Source organism: Babylonia areolata, chromosome 33 (genome assembly GCF_041734735.1).
Source record: "Babylonia areolata isolate BAREFJ2019XMU chromosome 33, ASM4173473v1, whole genome shotgun sequence".
Lineage (NCBI taxonomy): Eukaryota > Metazoa > Mollusca > Gastropoda > Neogastropoda > Buccinidae > Babylonia > Babylonia areolata.
In genome coordinates, this window is record NC_134908.1 from 11,432,387 (window position 1) to 11,453,055 (window position 20,669).

At 42.9% G+C, this 20,669-nt stretch overlaps 1 protein-coding gene across 1 annotated transcript; it reads right to left on the reverse strand.

The window, feature by feature from the left end:
• Positions 1-564: 564 nt before the first annotated feature.
• LOC143276876 (beta-N-acetyl-D-glucosaminide beta-1,4-N-acetylglucosaminyl-transferase-like) lies at positions 565-14,950 on the reverse strand. Its single transcript, XM_076581532.1, has 6 exons — positions 14,830-14,950; positions 14,397-14,479; positions 11,747-11,846; positions 8,280-8,518; positions 1,748-1,941; positions 565-819 (listed from the first exon to the last, which is right to left on the reverse strand). Exons 1-6 carry the CDS (start codon positions 14,948-14,950, stop codon positions 693-695), a joined length of 864 nt encoding a protein of 287 aa, XP_076437647.1. The 3' UTR covers positions 565-692.
• Positions 14,951-20,669: the final 5,719 nt, after the last annotated feature.

Here is a 20,669-nt window from a genome sequence, read left to right on the forward strand (position 1 = left end):
ATTTTCTACATATTTTTTGTATGAGGACATTAAAGTGATTTGACTGGTTGATTCATTGCCATCTTTACCACAATCAATTCAGATAGTCACCCAAAAGGTTAAAGAGCCCATAGCCTTGTACGACCACCAGGGCAGTGAATTCATGTCCACTGTGTCTGGTCTCAGAATAGGGAAGCGGGGCCCTCCCGCCGTTTGAATCTTCCCCACTGAATTCAGGTACACGATCACACCGGAATGAAGTGAGGCAAATGGGAGTGCCTTTCCCAAGGACACATCACCGTGCAGGAACGGTGCTTCGAGCCGTGATCAGTCGTGCACACAGGATCACAAGTCAAACATCACGGTGCAGGAACGGTGCTTCGAGCCGTGATCAGTCGTGCACACAGGATCACAAGTCAAACATCACGGTGCAGGAACGGTGCTTCGAGCCGTGATCAGTCGTGCACACAGGATCACAAGTCAAACATCACGGTGCAGGAACGGTGCTTCGAGCCGTGATCAGTCGTGCACACAGGATCACAAGTCAAACATCACGGTGCAGGAACGGTGCTTCGAGCCGTGATCAGTCGTGCACACAGGATCACAAGTCAAACATCACCGTGCAGGAATGGTGCTTTGAGCCGTGATCAGTCGTGCAGGATTACAAGTCAAACGCCTAATCGATTCTACCACGGCGCTCCCTGGACAGTCTCCTACCTCTCATATAAATCGTCATCCTCGGAGCCCCAGTCGTAGTAGACATTGGAGCATCCATTGATCTTTTCCATGTGCTGACGACGAACAGCAAGCACCCCTCCTATGTAGCCCTCGTAAGGCAACCTGTGAACAGAGAGAGGAAGGTGGCACAATGGTTCCCATGTTTAGCTTTCCAGTGTCCATGTGGGTCTGGATTCCAATTCCGGTCTCAGCCTTTCTTCCATGTTTGACTGGAAAACCAAACAGATCGTCAAACTGACCGTCAAGTCAATAGGATGAGGCGATAAACCAAAAGTCCTGTGTGCAGAAGGGACTTGGCACACTGAAAAAACTACAACAAAAAAAAGCAACACAAGCGTTGTCCTCTGCAGAAGAACTCCTCTTTGATAAGCACACGGATATCTATACTTGCACCCAAGGACCGACTAGCGCGTTGGGTTTTGCTGCTAGTCAGGCATCTGCCTGGCAGATGTGGTACAGCATATATAGATTTATCCGAACGCAGTGACAATACATCACAAACACAAAGCAATAAAAACAATACAATACAATACAAAGCAATGCAACACAATGCAATGCAGTGCAACACAACGTAACGCAGTATAATGAACTGCAATGCAATGCAATGCAATACAACGCGATGCGACACAATGCAATGTAGTACAATACAATCCGATGAAAAAAAGGGGGGGGGGGAGGAACATCTTTGAGGGTACATCTCCCGTTACAGATGATGTATTTACAGACTGCCAGTTCAACAATTCCAGCAATAGTAACTTGCGTCATCAGTGATATCAACCCGCTCCTCACCCATGGTCAACACACACACACACACACACACACACACACACACGCATGCATACACGCGCGCGCGCGCGCACACACACACACACACACACACACGTGCACGCAAACACACACATTTACACACACGCAGACTCTCCCCCCCTCAGCCCCCCCCCCCACACACACACACACACACCCACCTCCCTCACCCCCCCCCCCAACCCTCCCACCCCACCCCCCCCCACACACACACATATATACCCACCCACTGAAGGGCTTGTTACTGCGGTCGATGACAAAGTGATGCGGGCTGTTGTCATGGCAGTGGTACAGGTTGCCGTAGCGACGAGGAATGAGGTCAGTGTCATGGACGATAAAGCAGGAAAAGTGACCCAGTTTCTGGCTCTCCACAAATCCCGCGTTAAACAGTAGACAACGATTGAAAGGGAACTCCGATGTCTGGCAAAATAATAATAATAATAATAATAATAATAAAACGAAAAAATAAATGAATAAACACTATATACATATTAATGAATAAATAAATGAATAAACACACACAAACACACCCCTACGGTGGCCTATATACATGTATGCACTCATATAGACCGGGAGAAAATTAAACTGGTCTACCTTGTCGCATCTTCATTTATTGAGCGTTTTACCCCGAAATGTAATTTTGGGGTGGGGTGGGGGATAACTGACTAGCAAAACCTTTGTGTGAATTTATATATATATATATCTGTGTGTGTGTGTGTGTGTGTGTGTGTGTGTGTGTGTAAGAGAGAGAGAGAGAGAGAGAGAACTCAGAACTCATAAGTTTAATGTACATCGGCCTTGGGCCACAATACAATGGGGAAAGATGGGCCGGTGGGGGTGCATATAACATTGTGTTATCCATAGCAACAACAACAACAACTACAACAACAAGCACAAACTGAATGAATATATATTTAAACAACGTGCCCATCATACAGAAATTTGTTTTTATATAGTACTTCACTATGCTTGATCACTGACTGCAGATTAACTTTTTCCTTCAGAACAACACGAAAAGTAGAAGATAGGGTAATATATGTTGAATCAAGAAAGAAGTATAAACATCTATGAAAAACGAAAAGACAAACTTTTAGACGACAAAAGGCTGAAGCATTAACAAACGATTTTGAGAATGCTTCAGAGTTTTGGAAGGAATTTAGCGGTTTAACTTTCCCCTGGTTTCCTTTTTGACTCACTTGTGTAAACAAAGTGAGTCTACGTTTTAAACCGGTGTTCGGTTGTCTGTGTGTGTGTGTGTCTGTGTCCGTGGTAAACTTTAACATTGCCATTTTCTCTGCAAATACTTTGTCAGTTGACACCAAATTAGGCATAAAAATAGGAAAAATTCAGTTTTTTCCAGTCATCTTGTTTAAAACAATATTGCACCTCTGGGATGGGCACAAAAAATAAAAAAAGAAGCCATATTATATGCAAACTGCATTTACTGGGGTTTTTTGTTTGTTTTGGGGTTGTTTTTTTTTGTTTTGTTTTGTTTTGTTTTGTTTTGTTTTTCTCTAAACTTGGCACTTTGATATGATATTCTGACACAACAACAAGAGCAGTCATTTTTATCATTTTTTGTTCAAACAGGAACTTCTTTTGCTAAGCATGGAAGTTTTATTTATTTTGCAAACGTTTTGGTGCAGATAGTAAAAAAGGGAAATTAATCTGTAATTAATGCTAGGGGACTTAATTTGCTTTAAACTGATCTTTCTCATCTTAAACATTACATTTTGAAATTATACTCAATACATAAAACGCTTGTGTGTTTTACTCTCAGTGTACAGGGCTTTCACTATGTTCATTCGCCCAAGTGGTCTTTTTTCGGAAAATACTAAAATCAATGCAACGAGTGGACTTTATAGATCTATTGGCTGAGCCCTGAAGGTCATGGGCAAAAATCAATTGCGTACACATATTTATACATATTCAAAGCGCGTGCTCATATTCTTCGCGAACGCGAACGACGCCATTTTGTTTCAAGTTGTTGACCTGCCCGTTCAATCCTATATTCAATCGACAATACACGATGACATGTGATGGAAAGTTGTAGAAGGAGACCGTTAAATATTTATTCAGGGAAAGATTTGTGAACGCCTCATCACTTACTGGATTATGCCCCAAACTGCCATAAAGATATCCATAGGATCAGTCGGAATTCACAGTTAAAAATAATAAACCATGAGAGTTAATACCCTTGAATTGATGAAACGCAAAAATTTCCAGTCTTGACTTTTCTCAAAATGAAGTCCTTTTCACTTCATACAACGTTTAGAAATACTTGTACTTGGCTCTACATGTTATTAGTTTAACAAAATACTCAATTTTCATATCAACTTTAAAACTATAAAACTAGAATAATTTTCATATCAACTTTAAAACTGTAAAACTAGAATGAACTAGAATGTCAACCGGGTGTAACTAAACATCTATCTAGATCCAGAGAAAACGGCTAAATGTTGCAGTGTGATTGCGGCGATAGCCACGTCTCCTTTACCGCGGACTTAAAAAGAATTTTTAATTGTCCTTAAAGATTTTTTGAATGCCCAAGATACACCAGAATAATATGATTTGAACAGCGTTCTCACTGCGAATACCGCAATCGATTTATCGCCCTTTAAAAAAAGCATGTTTAAATATCATGTTTTTGAACGTCAGTTAAGAAGCCACGAAAGTGCAATTGATAAGACAGTTTCTTCTCATCCGAACACGCGGGGTTCGAATCTGCCATTAGGACTTTTTTTTTCCCCCTTTTAACCCGAAGCTTTATAATAACAAATACAGAACACATTTTAACGATTAATTTTTTTTTTAAGTGTATCACAAGTGAGTCTTGAAGGCCTTGCCTCTCTTGTTTACTTTGTCACATTCATCGTCAAACCATTCTGACTTTGTCTTTCTGTCGTTACGGTGAACGTGAAACTGTTTAAACATGCATTCACTAGAATCTTTTGAACACTGTACAAAGACCCCTAGGGCACCATCTACATCCCTATTCAATCTGTTTTGGCAATCGACATTCTATTTTGGATATCACTGCTCTTCCATGTCTCAACAAATTCATTCTCGCGTTCCTTATTCCATATAAATCTCCAACTTACTTTGCCGTGATTTTGTACTGTTTTTACATACCCACCAGTATCTTTGGTATTAATTTCCATTTTCATAACAACTGGTAAATGATCGGATTCAATCATATTTTCAACAAAAAGCGATGCGATATGGACAGACAAGAACAGGCCAATAGATACAACAAAATAATCTACAACACTTTCGCCAGAAGAGCCAATGAAAGTGCAGTTATCATCAAAACCGTTTTCACAAAGACCATTTAGTATAATGCAATCAAACATATTACAAAATTCAATTGATTACCAAAATTATTCATTTGACTGTCCTGAGATTTCCTTGTAAATTGGTTGTGAATAGGAACAGCAGTTGGCTCGAAGTCACTACTATCGCCATTAAAAGAATAATTATTACAAGCAGATCTTGTATTGAGATCCCCACTTAACATAACGTGGAAGTCGTCATACGATGCGTGCAAATCTGCCAAACATTGTTCCAACAATTCAAGGCCATATACATCCTGCTGAGTTTTCCAGAATGCAGAATCACAAGGGGGAATATAGGAGCAAATGTACATTAAATCTTTATCTGTACAAAACAGGGATTTGTTAATCTTCAGAACCACAGTATTCTCTTGTTCTATATACGTTCAATAAAATTATCAAACGGTTTTCTTACCATTACAATAACACCACCGGAGTATCTTCCTTGGTGGGACAGTTTCTTTGATTTGGATGTAAACAGAACGAAGTCATTAAATAATGGTGATTCAAAATCAAATCAGTGCAACAAATGTTTCAGTAATATATGCAAAATCATAAGAAGTAAGAACGTTAATGAAATCTATGTTTTCTAACTTCTGTAAAAGACCATTTACATTGTAATTTAGGAATGAAACTTCAGATTTATTTACATTTTGTGCATGAGGTTCTGTACTTTTTGGACCACGACCCTTTATTACACAGGATTTGTTTCCCAGATCTGTGGCCCGGCCGATATCCTATTTCTTGGTGCAAGACGCACCACCTTCTTTGGCTTTGGGCATGGGGGACTGGGATTTACCTTTATCCTTTGTCTGGTTACCAGACTCTGCTCTTCTAAAGGAGTCAACAATACTACTCTGACTGCTTGACCTCTCTGTGTTTGACACAGTGTTCTGGTGACCAATTCGCGAACCAGACACGGCTCGTCTTGGTCGCAGACTATGCGCTGATGACTGGGTCTGTTGGACCGAGTTCATCCCTTCATCACTTTTGTCACTAGTATGTCTCCTGCCCTGTTTGTCTGTTCGTTTGTCAACCCTCTTTTCTTGTCTCAGTGACTTAACTCTGTCAGTCTTGGTTGTCTCATCATGTGTGTCATTGTTCATGTTCATTTCAGTTTGTTCTGTTATTTCTGTAGCGCCATAAGCGTCGCTATCGTCCTGTTTTTGACCATTTGTTTCGTGTTCAACAACAACATCACTGTTAACAGCAACCGCTTTGCGGTCTTGCATGCTGCCATTGTCATCCATCAAATCATAGTTGTTTGTCTCATTCTGGTCTATGTCTGTTTGTCTCATTCTGGTCTATGTCTTCGTTCTGACTGTCAGTCTCATGTTTGTCATCTGTATAAGATATGGGGTTATCAGAGTGAATGTTGTCATCGTCACATAAATGATTTGTCTTGTTTTGATCATTGTCAGTGTGGTCAACATTGTTAGAGACTTCCTTCACAGGCGTGGCCTTCCAATGCGAAACGCTCTGACGATGTCTTCCTGCCGCCAACTGGGTGACACTGCGCGGTCGTTCAGCACATCATAGATTGTCTCATTGTTCTTTGCGGTAGGTCAGAATGTCTATTGTTTTCCCTGTTAGTTCTTGTAATGTGTGGATTTGACCTGACAGTAGTATCTTTCATCATAATGATTCTTCTGTGTTGTGAAGTGTTTTGTAAGTGATCATGAGGTTCAAACTGTCTTGTCACATCACTGTATGAACGAAAGCCCGGGACAACAGGAATGGAGTCATTTCTGTCACAAACCTGGCTGCTGGAGTTTTCCACGTCACCTGACCTGTCACCTGGCATCCTGCTGATGTATGAGTTGTTCCCCTCTTGCCTCTGACCTCGCTGGTGCTGGCGGTATGTGCTGGGCCTTTCACGAGAGTATTGAACGTCACTGTCTCGTGGGTAGTCACGATGTTGTCTCCCGGACTGTTCTGTGCGCTGGGCCCTGAAGTGCCCTCGGTACTTGTAGTCACTGGATTGCCAGACATCTCTGTTCTTGCTGGATGTTGATAGTGTGTTGGCCTGTACTGGTGGCCAGTCCTCTCTCTGCCGTGGGGATGGGGAGAACTGTCTTCCAGTGTGGTCTTCCCGGAATGAAACAGGTTGCTGGCTGTCTCTGACGTATAGCTTCCCGTTGTGAATGTATGCTGTCTTGCCAAGACTGCGGTGAAACTCCAGCATCTGTCTCTGTCGTGTGGTGAGGTCAGAGGCCACCCGGATGCTACTCGTCCTCAGATTGTCTCTGAGGTCCTTGTCACCCAAAACTGCCATCTTGTCCGACCAGTGACAGAACTGAACAAGTATGGGGTGCGGATCATTTCCACGAGGGCGTGGCCTTCCAATGCAAAACGCTCTGGCGATGTCTTCCTGCCGCCAGCTGGGTGACACTGCGTGGTCGTTCAGCACATCTGTGATGATCTGGGTCGTTGTGTACTCGTCCTCCCTTTCATATTCAGCAACGTTCATAAATCTGATGTTAAAAGCTTTAGCGTCTTGTTCACTCAGTTCTAGCTTCTTCTCCAGCAGTTCTAATCTCTCCAACACAGACGTGTTGTCTTCTTTCACTTCTTGAATGTCCACTGTGTTCACATCAACACTCTCCTTCTGTTTACTGATTTCAGTGAAGAAACGCGCGATGTTATCCTCAAGAGCGTCATACTTTTCATCAATGTTGCATTTTATACCCATTGTATGAGCTTGCATACCCTGCTGCATTTGAGCAAAGCGCCAGTCAATAAAATGAAGAATATTGTTTTGATGAGTTGAGAAAGAATTTTGTGACATATTTCAAGTGCTTGTGCTAACACGAATAACAAACGGTTTTTGTTTTTTTTCGGGTGCATTGCACTCAAAATGAACTGAAGCAAAATCAGCTAATATTTGCACGTGTCCGTGTATTCACGTCGAAGCATTCCCAACGTTGCAAGTTTGAATGTGAAATATGCACGTGAAACCAGTGACGAAACATCGATGCAACAAGAGATGTGTTAACACCAGGGCGGAAGTAAAAATCCTTCATCAACACATATAATTTTCCTTGCTTTAATTTAAGCTCTGTCACTAACCTGATCAACAATCCAGTGATATCGTCAGATGCATACACAGTTTGTAAACACTTCTGCAAACTATGATCACAATCACTTAACTGCAGCCTGCAGAATTTCAAAACAAACACAGACAACTGAATTGCCCGTCCGCCACTCGTCACCTTGCCGAGAGAGAGATCCAGTTTAAAAGTCGGTGAATACTATTCATATCAACACCGATAAAAGGGAACAAATCCCCAGCTCAAGGCATGTCCACGAGGGATGGGAGGCCTATGTACATAATTCAATGGACTTGTGCGACACAAAGACAACAAAAAGAAATCAAGAAATCTATGGAAGGAACTTCCTGAACCTCTTCTTGAGCTGCATGCTTACCTGTTCAACAACAAACACGGTAAAGCAAATTTTTTGACGAATGAGGAAAGGAATCAAATTGTGCAATAACTTCATCAGTTGTTCCCGCCTGTCCCGGTAAGGTATGATAATGGCCGTCTGGTCACGTGGTGTGCAGTCTGCAGGACAGTAATGGCCGCCAGTTTGAAGCTGGGAAGCGAACGTTTTCTCCAGCGTCAGATATGTGACTTTATGAAGGTTGACCGTTACGTTTTGCTCACCTGTAACACAGCACATAGGATTTCCTCTTTTAGTATTAGGCATATGATGATATAAAATTCTGGGAACTATTTGTTGACTGTTTCGTGCGTTTACCAGTTTCAGTTTCAGTTTCAGTAGCTCAAGGAGGCGTCACTGCGTTCGGACAAATCCATATACGCTACACCACATCTGCCAAGCAGATGCCTGACCAGCAGCGTAACCCAACGCGCTTAGTCAGGCCTTGAGAAAAAAACAGTGAATAAGCTTACATAAATGAATATATAAATAAATAATAATTATGATATAAAAAGGTAGTAGTAATGATGATAATAATAAAATAATAATAATAAATAAATAAATAAATAAGACAACAATGATGATAAATAAGCAAATAAATGTAAAACATGAAGACACACATTCACACATACACCTACACATGCATAACAGATATGCACCAAACATGCAGTTTTACAGATATGAAAGCACACTCAAATACATATAAACGTACATGAGCTCCAACACACACACACACACACACACACACACACCACATTAGCCTGCACCTCCTCTACCCCCCTCCTCCACACGCTCATTTCTAGTCTATGTATCGCAGCTTCCACGGCACACACACACACACACACACACACACACACAGATGAACACTTACTTGTACAAGCACACACACACACGCCCATATCTCCCACCACCAACCCCACACACATATATACAAAGATATATATATATATACGTTCCAATATCCTGTTGCTCCCACAGTGTAGGCATGCATACACTCACATACCTCATCATCTACCCCACCAATGCGTTTACCAATGCAGGCATGTGAGTAATGACACACAGAATGTAATCCTCCCTCCCTAGCTAAGAGTGAGGTTTACAAATGATGCAAAATGAACACGAACCCACACTTTTCGACTATAGCCGACATGTTTCTTGTTCATCCTACATGACTGTAATGAGATGATGGGTGCGACAGAGCACGGAAACGAAAAATCTACTCCATCTCTCTCTCTCTCTCTCTCTCTCTCTCTCTCTCTCTCTCTCTCTCTCTCTCTCTATCTATCTATCTATCTATCTATCTATCCCTCTTTCAGATGAGCATCTCGTGTGCCAAGTACGGGATCGTTGGTGCGTTTCCATCAGCTTTGGCCTTGAACATTATCTCACTAAGGTCCAGTTAGAGAAGTCAGCAACAGGCCACTGTTCAGCTTGGGTTCTTCCAGCTCTTGAAATCGCGGACTATCAACGTGACAAAGAGGTTATCAGAGACTTTCACCGAACAAGGGTGGACAGAAGAAATACGACCAAGAAACAAGAAAAAAAATCATGGAAGCAAATGTGAAGAATGGCTGTTCAGCAATGAAAAGAACAGCACAATGCACAGTCATTGTTTGTTCGGGATGCATCTGAGTCTGATCAAAAGTTGTATATAACTAGTATCGCATCGTATCGTATCGTATCGTATCGTATCGTATCGTATCGTATCGCATCGTATCGTACTGTATTGCGTTGCGTTGCATTGTGCTGTTCTACTGTTTGTCAAAACAGATTTCTCAATTCGGGCTGCTCTTCCTAGATGAGAGCACGTTTTTTGTTGTTGTCTGTAGGTATACTTTTTTTAACTAACAAAGTGGATTTTCTGCATAATTTTGCCTGATGCAGTTCTGTTGTATTCTTTTACGTGCGCTAAGTGCATGCTACACACGGAACCTCGGCTTATAGTATCATCCGAATAACTAACATCCAGACCACAACTCAGGGTCTAGTGAAGAGGGAGAAAAATGCGGCGAGTGTAGGATTCCATCCGGCACGCTCAGATTCCATGAGGGACGGTGTCTGTTCGTCAGTCACTGTGTTGGTGATGGTGTCTGGTGCAGACTGTTCGTCAGTCACTGTGTTGGTGATGGTGTCTGGTGCAGACTGTTCGTCAGTCACATTATGATGATGGTGTCTGGTGCAGGCTGTTCGTCAGTCACTGTGTTGGTGATGGTGTCTGGTGCAGACTGTTCGTCAGTCACATTATGATGATGGTGTCTGGTGCAGGCTGTTCGTCAGTCACTGTGTTGGTGATGGAGTCTGGTGCAGACTGTTCGTCAGTCACTGTGTTGGTGATGGTGTCTGGTGCAGACTGTTCGTCAGTCACTGTGTTGGTGATGGTGTCTGGTGCAGACTGTTCGTCAGTCACATTATGATGATGGTGTCTGGTGCAGGCTGTTCGTCAGTCACTGTGTTGGTGATGGAGTCTGGTGCAGACTGTTCGTCAGTCACATTATGATGATGGTGTCTGGTGCAGGCTGTTCGTCAGTCAACGTGTTGGTGATGGTGTCTGGTGCAGGCTGTTCGTCAGTCACATGATGATGATTCTGTCGTCGCGCATTTTCAGAACTGTGAAAGTTCACGCACGCAGAAGATCAAATACGCACGTTAAAGATCCTGTAATCTTTGTCAGCGTTCGGTGGGTTATGGAAACAAGAACATGCCCAGCATGCACACTCCATGCCTACATGGTGGGGTAAATAAACACAACGTCATACGCATAAAATGTTACATGTTTGTCTGAGTGTGTATGTGTGTGTGTGTGCCTGAAATCTGATTGAATGACAAAGGAAACGAATGATGAGCGCCCAGTGGCAGCCGTCGGTCAGATCTACCCATGTATACAGCCTGTTGCGCAAATGACCCCGTGTTTGTAAAGTGCTTTGAGGTATGTCTCCGACCGAGGATAGGCGATGTATAAGTATCCATCTCCATCAATTATTCAATGTGCAGAAAACTGTGTGCTAAGGAGTCTCAGCGGGACTGAGGGTGCTTCACGGCAGTGTCAGCTGGTTCCACATTTCTCACAAAATCATGTTTTGTTATGCATAAAGAACGAAGAAACAATCAGAAAGTTATGTGGCGTGGAACTGCTCCTTTCTTGTCGTCGTGTTGTTTAGCAAGATGTGCAGCGCCAGTTTGACACATGACGTTACAGGCTATGCACATTTGTATAACACTACGCGATGCCGTTCCTGTACGCCTTGTGAAATCGGTCGATCCGGATCTCTCTGCAAGTGCCGTCAGTGGGGTCTACCAAAACCTTCCAACCAGCCAACTAACAAGTGAACCAAGTTCTTATTGATTAATTCATTCGTCCGTTCGCTTATCCATTTCTTTTCTTTCTTCTCTCTTTCTTTCTAAGTACCAACCAACCGATACAGGTATACTTATCCACCCACTCACTTACGTACGCAGTTCATCCGTGAATACAGAGCAGTCAGGTAGAAGCTCATCAGGGTTCTGCTCCACCCAGTCTTTCCTCAAGTAGCCCAGGCTTAGACTGTCGCTTTTCTGTGAAAAGGAAATGCCACCATTTTATTGACACACGTGTGTGTTGACACTCATCGTGAGTTTATGTAATTGCCCTTGGTTTCGTTTGTGTGTGTGTGTGTGTGTGTGTGTGTGTTTGTGTGTGTGTGTTAGCACCCGTGCGCTTTTATGTGTAGTGTTGGGTCTGTGTGCAACTGTTTGTTGCTTTCATGTCTGTGAGACTGCAAATTGTTGCATGTCTGTTGTGCATCAACGTGTGTGTGTGTGTGTGTGTGTGTGTGTGTGTGTGTGTGTGTGTGTGTATTGGCACTCGTGCGCTTTTATGTGTAGTGTTTGGTCTGTGTGCAATTGTTTGATGCTTTCATGTCTGTGAGACTGCAAATTGTTGCATATCTGTTGTGCATCAACGTGTGTGTGTGTGTGTGTGTGTGTGTGTGTGTGTGTGTGTGTGCGTGCGCGCGCGCGCGCGCGCGCGCAGCATCAACTCCATCTTGATGCAGGCCCAGCTGCGCTGGGCAGGCCATGTAGTTCGCATGCCAGACCACCGGCTCCCCAAGAAACTGCTGTACGGCGAACTCCAACATGGCAAGCGCTCCCATGGAGGCCAAAAGAAGCGCTTCAAAGACACTCTGAAAGCTTCTCTGAAGGCCTTCAACATCAGCCACGACACATGGGAGCTGAATGCAATGGACAGACCAAAGTGACATTCAGCTGTCCACAAAGGCGCCAAATCCTGTGAGGCCAACAGAATTGCTGCAGCAGAGCAACGCAGACAGGCCAGGAAAAGCAGTGCCAGCAAGTCCCCGACAGCCGCCGCCATTCCCTGTCCACATTGCGTAAGAACCTTCCGGGCGCGGATTGGCCTGACCAGTCATCTGCGCACCCACAGAGCCCAACCCACCCACCCCCAGGATGACTAGATGGTCCTCGTCGATCCCGACGGACGAACCACACATTTATAAGCATTAGGTTGGCCCCACGATAGCCTCTCAGTTACCTTCAAGACGCCAAATCGTGTGGCTTCATGTGGAAAGCATTTGTGAAATCATCACAGAACACTCCAAACTACGTTTAAAACCAGTCTGCATTATTCCTGTGAGTGTTAGAGGGCAGGTGATAGGTGCTCGGTGGGTAAACATTTTCCTGACTAATATAGCCTATTTGCACGATATACACAATTCATGTTGAACGAAAATTTTTCAAATCATTATTTATTGTATTGAAGCAGGAAAACATGACATATGTAAATGATAGCCAAAAATATCTCACGATTTTGCGACTCAAAAGGAGATTCCTGGCAACAACAACAACAAAAAAAAAGCATTTTGGTTGTAGGGGAAGCAACTCGACCATAGTGACTTCCCAAAGGGTTTAATGTTCACCCAAACGTATTGAAATAAATCATAGAAGACCCATGCAGGTCTCTGGTTTCTGAAAGAGTGATACTGAAGCGATAAAATAAAACAACCAACAATTTTACGTTAATTCGTCGAAGATTTGATAGTAGGCAATACAAGCCTTAATTATGAAGGAATGAATGCTGGTATTTTAATTCTGGATATTCATTCTAATGGCAAAGACCCTTCTGAAAAAGAAAACGTATTATGATATATGGTGGTTTCTTTTACGAAAATATTATTTTTGAGGGTTTAAAGTTAAGCTTGTCTTAATTTCATTGATGAGGGGTGGGACCACGGGGACAAAGGGGGGCACAGTACCCCCCTCGGCCGTGCAGACTATATCACTCTGGACAAAGAATTATAATTCTGCTTTATGTTCTTGATCAAACTGCAAATGAAAATGCATTATTCTTTGCCTGTCACGTAAAATTGAAGGTTAAAGGTAAAAGGGTTAAAGGTCCCATAGCCTTTTACGGCCTTTCCCAAGGACACAACACCATGCTGAAACTGGGCCTCGAACCCTGATCACTGGATCACTAAGTCCAACACCTGACCCATTCTGCCTCGGTGCCTCGACAGTTGGTGACAATCTTTAGTAAAAAAAAAATAAAATAAAAAATAAAAATAAATAAACAAAAATTATTGTCAGTTTCAAAAGCACTCTTTGGGGATTACAGAAAATGCTAAACAGAAAAGTTGGTTGCGATATTTAAAGCATTTGTAATGCATGGTTTTCACAGCACTTTTCATTCTGAAAAAGTATGGACAAGTAAGGAACTGAAAGCACAAAAATAAAGAATTTAAACAATGTTAAGACATAATCAAATTCACCATCTTAATCACTCACATACATGTTCTAAATAATTGATTTTTTTCAGTACCAACCAGCAATCTTCCATTCATTCCAGAACACCAAGCAATAATCTTTCATTTCTTGAAAACCAACTTATCTCCTTTCTTTGAATATACCAAGCAATTTTTTTTTCTTTCTTTCAGTATCAAGCAACGATCTCTCGTTTCTTTCAGAAGCAACAAAATAAAAATGTTACATTTCTTTCAGTATATCATCAATTGTCTTTCGTGAGCGAGGCGATCATTTTGTCATCAAGCGTTCTCAAGTTCATGAATTTGGTCGTGTGATTATCAGAAAAGAAACTTTCAATTAATGCACCCAGGCGGTGTTGGTCTTCTGATCTGATCCTGTGTTCACCAGTGACCAGAGTTCAAGGTTCTGACTCTGCATGGTGTTGTATCCTTGGGAAAGGCACAAATTCAGATTTCCTCACTCCACCAAGCGTAAATGGGTACCTGATTTCGGTTGGGGAAAGTTAAGACGAGGGGAGGAGAAGATTTGGCCACGCCTTCCTATGCCGAGCCCTAGACAGTGAATATGAAATCACTTATACGACCATAAAAACTCGCACCCTCGAACATGGTAACGTTGACCGAAACAACACACCAGCCCTGAACAACTTGACTATAAGGGCTTCAGCCACAGGTCGTTCTGCGGCAGTATAAGACAATGGGACCTGAAACCTTGTAGAATGCACCCGCCACCAAAAAGGTTCCCACCCGACCGCAACACACATGTGGATCTTGCTGACGTGTCCCCATTCCATCTGTGGGACTGCAGTGGAGCCACTTCATCCACATCATCACCAAGGTGGCTGCTACAAACAACGGCAGAGCACAGACCCGCACACGACAGACGTTCAGTTTTGACATGTTGAAAGTCGAGAGTCACTCCCTTTCCTGTCGCTGATCGACTTATAGACGGCGATGCCCATTAAGTTTACTGCAACAGGTGGATCGTGCAGAAGATGTTAATTAAGGCGGTGATCCACTGTACGGCAGAGCCATGTGACAACGCAGTGCGGCGTGTGGCCGATACAGTGTCGACAGTCATGCGCTCGCCATTTAACGGATGCCTCAGTGACACATGACCACAGCTACCGAGTTCCGTTTCATCTTATCGCTTTCTCTTAAACCCGTGACTGCTGTGCCTTGGTGGAAAGAGATAGGTATGGGTGAATTCTGTGCAGTTACCACTTTGTGTGCACTCTTAAAGTGTTGTTTTGCTAAAGAAAAATTAATACAATCCCAAGAGGCAGAAGTGCACATAAATAACGGTGACTGACACCCTGACCTGTAAGCTCTGTCTGTCCAAGTCGACAGCCATTCACTGACGAGGATACACGTCAGCAGCAGTCAAGGCTGTCCCCACATGTATCAAATTTTCAGACTTGATACTACCTGTCCAGGGTGGACTTTTCCTCGGTATTGATGATGAAATGAAAGAACAGGAACTGTGTCAGGTCCAGTGCGTTTGAAGTGATTTTAACTTCCTATTGTCAAATGCCATGATGGCCATATTGTTCAGGGGTTGGGTCTTGGTGCGGTGAAGGTTGTGTTATTCGTTGGGAAGTGCAGTGAATTCGTATTCACTGTTATCAGGTCTTTGTCTATTCCAGTTATGCAGCCACGCGATGAAAATTGCGCTTTATCGTATGAAAATGCCGCAGAAGCCTAGTAGTTAACAGGCCCATCCCCGTTGTCGCATCCTTGACAAGGTGTTAATGACGTGACCCAGTTGAGAGTTTCAGACTCAAATATGGTCTGCCGTTCGCGCCATCTCCTCGTATTTATTTTTCTTTATTTAATTTTCCGGCTCTTCTCCGACATTCGATTTTCTTTCTTTTACAGGTAATAAGTGTGAAAAACCCTGAATACATAGAGCAAAAAAAAAAAAAAAATTTTCTTGCAGGTTTTTTGTTTGTTTGCTTGTTTTTGTTGTTGTTTTTGTTTTGTTTTTTAGGTATTTTCTTAATTTTTTTTTAGACTACAAGCGTACTCAGGGATGCAAAGCAAAGAAAAAAGTCGAGAAAAGAGCATTTCGCAGAACTGCTGGCCTCTACACAATACGAGGAGATAGTTTGCACCACAGAGCAAATTCATATTTTTCATTTTTTAAATCTTTTTTATTATCGTTTTTGTATATAAATAATTGGGGCTTTTTTTTTGGGGGGGGGGGGGGGGTGCTGATTTGGAAAATCTCCAACAGCAAAATCGTGTGTTTTTTTGTTGTTTTTGTTTGTTTTGTTGTTTGTTTTTTGTTGTTTTTTTGTTGTTGTTTTTGTTTTTTTGTTTTTTTTTTGGTTTTTTTACAAAGTTTTCCTTAATTCATTGATTAACCGGTGTTATCATTTTAATTGAGATAGTCAAGAATTCGTTGAAAATATATCAGGTGAAGCGGTAAAAGGCGGTACAGTCCGATAGTCCGACGTGTGAATAGTCCGAGTATCAATAGTCCGACGGTCATTTGTCCGACGTGTCAATAGCTCGACGGTCATTTGTCCGACGTGTCGATAGTCCGACGGTCATTTGTCCGACGTGTCGATAGTCTGGTGTGGCAATGGTCCGACACAGTAGTGTTCTGAAGAGTCAATAAGTCATTCACCCCCCACCCCCACGCCCCACGTTTGTTTCTCTCGTAAAAGTTTATTTCCGTGCCATGTCATTTATTTGCTTTTAACTGTTATTTCAATATTTTCAAGTCATTAAAATGCCTGTTTTTCTTTAACACGTTTGTCTTTCTGTCTGTCCCTCTCTCTGTCTCTGTCCCTGTCTCTCTCTGTCTGTTTGTCTTTCTTTTTCTCCTTTTCCATAACAATAATCTGTTCGGTTTTGTCAATTGAGGCATGTTCCGAGATTTTACCCAATGACATGATCTCGCTGACAGAAAATAAGGGAAAGCTTAGGGAATACATACCAAAGATTTTGCATTGAAAAATGTTTTTTATCACTTAAATAAATTTCACATATACCTACACGTGCGCGCGTATATACATACAGACACACATTCACACGCTCCTCGGACCCCACTCCCACATAAGCATGCACGCACACAGACACAAACAGAGACACAAATACACAGACACAAGTGCGCGCGTGCATGTAAAATTACATATTATTTTCATAAGCATGAACCCAATGTATGGCATACAACTGGATGCATACACATATACACTGGCTTACATGCTGGCTTTAAACAAGAAAACAGGCACAGACACAGACATATGTAAACAGACTCACGGACACACACCCCACCTCCTACACTTACAACTACACACACACACACACACACACACACAAATACACATATGCACACACACGCGGGCACGCGCAGACACACACACACACACACGCACGCAGACACACACACACACATACACACACTTCTCCACCCACTTCCCCACCCCTCACAGTCCCCCTTCAACCCCTCAACAAATCCCCCCCCCCCCCCACACACACACACACTTTTTTTGTTTGTTTGTTTTTGTTTTTTTTTGTTTTTTTGTTTACATCACTTCAAGTAAAAAAGACTTCAAACTGAAAACTACTGCTACTACTACAACACACACACACACACACACACACACACACACACACACACACACACCACGTTCATAAATATAGCAAATATTTTGTGTAGAAAAGCGCGCAGGGAGGTTGGGGGAACATTTTTGGCAAAGGGGATGTTACGGGATACAGGAGGAGGTGGAGGGGGGGGGGGGTATTTTCAGGGTAAGGGGGACATTTCATAACGAGGCTAAAACCCAAGAAATGGGACGTTTTGACGGCTTAAAATGTCCGCAGGGGACGTTGTAAACGGTGAGAAAGTCCCCGGGGGACATTTCCAGCGGTCGCATTGGCGCCCGGTGACGTTTCCAGGTGGGGGTCAATCTGGGATACTACACCGGTACTGTATGGTGAACATCAGCCCACGTGGAGGAATACGTTCCCGCAAAAGGTACATGAAGAGTAGTGTAGTAGTGGTACAAGAAGAAGAAGAAGAGAAAGAAAGAAAGAAAAAAAACAACAACAACAACAACAACACACACACACAAAAAACAAAACACGAATTGTGAACATGCAATCCAGTCGATAAACTCAATCAAGGGGCTGTCAGCCAAAAAGAGTGGTGTACGCTCACTCCCCAGTAACCCCTAATTATAACCCCCCCACCACAACCCCCGTTCTCACACCAAAGAAGGCCGCAACATCTGTGGTCTTTCCGCACCTCTTTGGCAATGTGTTAAATTGGCCTTCACTGTGGCCTACTTGGTCGTAGTACTACTGTGGTAGTACTCTTTCTTTTCTCCTTTTTTGTCTGTCTGTCTGTCTGTGTCTGTCTCTATCTTCCCTATCTATGTCTGTCTCTCCTCCTCTCTTTCCTCTAAACTACTTCTCCCGCCTTCATCATTTACTTTTTCATCTTCTGTGTTGATAATGCAGATGCAAAGCCTTCATGACTCATGTGTGTATCTTACTGCACAACAACAAAATGGTTATGCGCTTAGAGCCGCGGGGTTTGCGCCATGTAAATGCACATCATCATTATTTCATCATCATCATCAAACCGAAAGCGGAAGGGAAGGTGTCGAAAGGGACGGCGAAGAGGATGACTTTTGTAGGGGGTAACAGTGACTTACACATAAAAAATGGACCTAAATCAGTTTTTGCTTACCATCTGAAATGAGTCGTTTGTCGAACCGAAAGTCGTGTGCAGGAAACGGAACAATTCCATCTTGAAGAAAACTAAGAAACAAACTGATGGATGCATGATAAAGGTCACAGTGACACTGACGCTGATGTAATCATCGATTAGGCCTTTAACTCAATAGGTTTACGTGGTAAAGGTCAATACAACTCAAGAAAGCTCTCGACAAGTCCACCAAAGTAAAACCGACCAATGAAAGAACACAGTCAATGTACACAAAGAGGAGCCAGGCGACACAGATTTGACATGTTATCACTGGACATGTAGTAAGAATAATAATGATTATAATAATGTACATTCATATTGCGCCCTTTCTCTCTAAGAGTCAGGGTGCTTTACATTAAGAAAAACTTACAAATTAAATGAATCATTCATGACTACTCTTTCTCAATATCCCCTTCCCCCCTTCCCCTCTTCCCGTCAACCTCTCTCATTCGTTGTGCATCCAAATTGAGCTGACAAGGATGGTGTTGGAGGAGAAGAAGCTGAGAGTGCTTATCTATGGATTTTAAAAAGATTATTTTTCAGTGAAGCGCAAAAGGCAGAGATAGAGTCAGATGCATGGATATGATGAGAAAGGTTGTTCCAGATATGAGGAGCAGCAAAGAAGAAAGAACTTTCACCATAGGTTCTTTTACTGACACGAGGAAGTTTCAGAAGGTAACAGAGGGAGAGCGGAGAGGTCTTGAGAGAGTGTAAGCACTGATAAGGTCAGAAAGTTAGGTACATCATGTGGAGTGGAAAGCAGAATAGCAGAGACACGCAACTTTGTATTTGATTCTTGCTTCGATGAGGAGCCAGCGTAGAGTACGGAGATGGGAAGAAATGTGGTAAGTACGCGGGACTGAATCAGACGGGCAGCATCGTTTTGAACTTTTTGAATTCGCTGTATTGTTTTGCTTTACTGTTTACTGAGTTGCAACAGATGGCTTTACTGTTTACTGAGTCGCAACAGATTTCTTTGTGTGAAATTAGGACTCTTTTCGCTAGGCAGAGCGCATCGTCACGCGGTGCTTACCCTTTATATAAGTGGCTCACATGTGTGTGTTGACACACAATGTGAGTCAATGTATTGATCCTGGTTATGTGTGTGTTTGTCTGTGTGTGTGTGTGCGCGCGCGCGCGCTGAATTCATTTTCTCTGAAACTAGATATACTCTGTCGACTGACACCAAACATTAAGTCAGTTCCACACATTATAGTTACAATGGCAAAACACTTTTGGGAAAGTCACAAAAAAATAAAGAAAGAAAGAAGCCAGACAGGTTTCCACAGTTACATAACTGTTATATCTTTTTATTTCTTGTTCACAAAACTTGCCACTTCTGTCTGACATATTGTCACAGTGGTTAATGGCAGTCATTTAATCGTTTTTTAATTCAGCACGCACTGCATGCATCCTCCAGGAACAGTACACACACACACACAGTGGGGGGGGGGGGGGGGGTGTGCGTGCGTGCGTACATGAGTGAATACATTAGCAAATGGGTCTGTACGTGTTCGTCAGTGAAAGCGCGATTAATTTTGTGTGTGTGTGTGTGTGTGTGAGAGCGCGAGTCACATGCGCGCGCACGTGCATCAAGCGACGTGCTTGTGTATGATTTTAAATGTCTCAGGTTTTGACAAGTGACCGAAGTTGTACTGACAACGATAAAGGCCTTGTCTCACCGTTTCTCTCCTTTGTATTCTTTTCCCAGGGGGTCAAGGTCTTTCCAAACAATGACCTCTCGTCATGTCCCGAAAGGTCAAGGTCATTGTTATCAAGATGCTGAGTTCGGTGGAGAGAGGAAAGGCAGTGAGGTCGGGGGGGGGGGGGCGGGGGCGGGGGGGGAGGACTGGGGAGGGGGAGGTGACACGGATGGGGAGCTAAAGCCGCTTGGGTTCC

Coding starts and splice junctions, on each gene's coding strand:
- LOC143276876 (XM_076581532.1), bottom strand. CDS start 14,950: ATGTCAAAACTGAACGTCTGTCGTGTGCGGGTCTGTGCTCTGCCGTTG. Junction 14,480..14,829: donor CACAGATGGAATGGGGACAC/GTCAGCAAGATC, acceptor GCCTTTCCCAAG/GATACAACACCATGCAGAGT. Junction 820..1,747: donor AGTAACAAGCCCTTCAGTGG/GTGGGTATATAT, acceptor CTCTGTTCACAG/GTTGCCTTACGAGGGCTACA.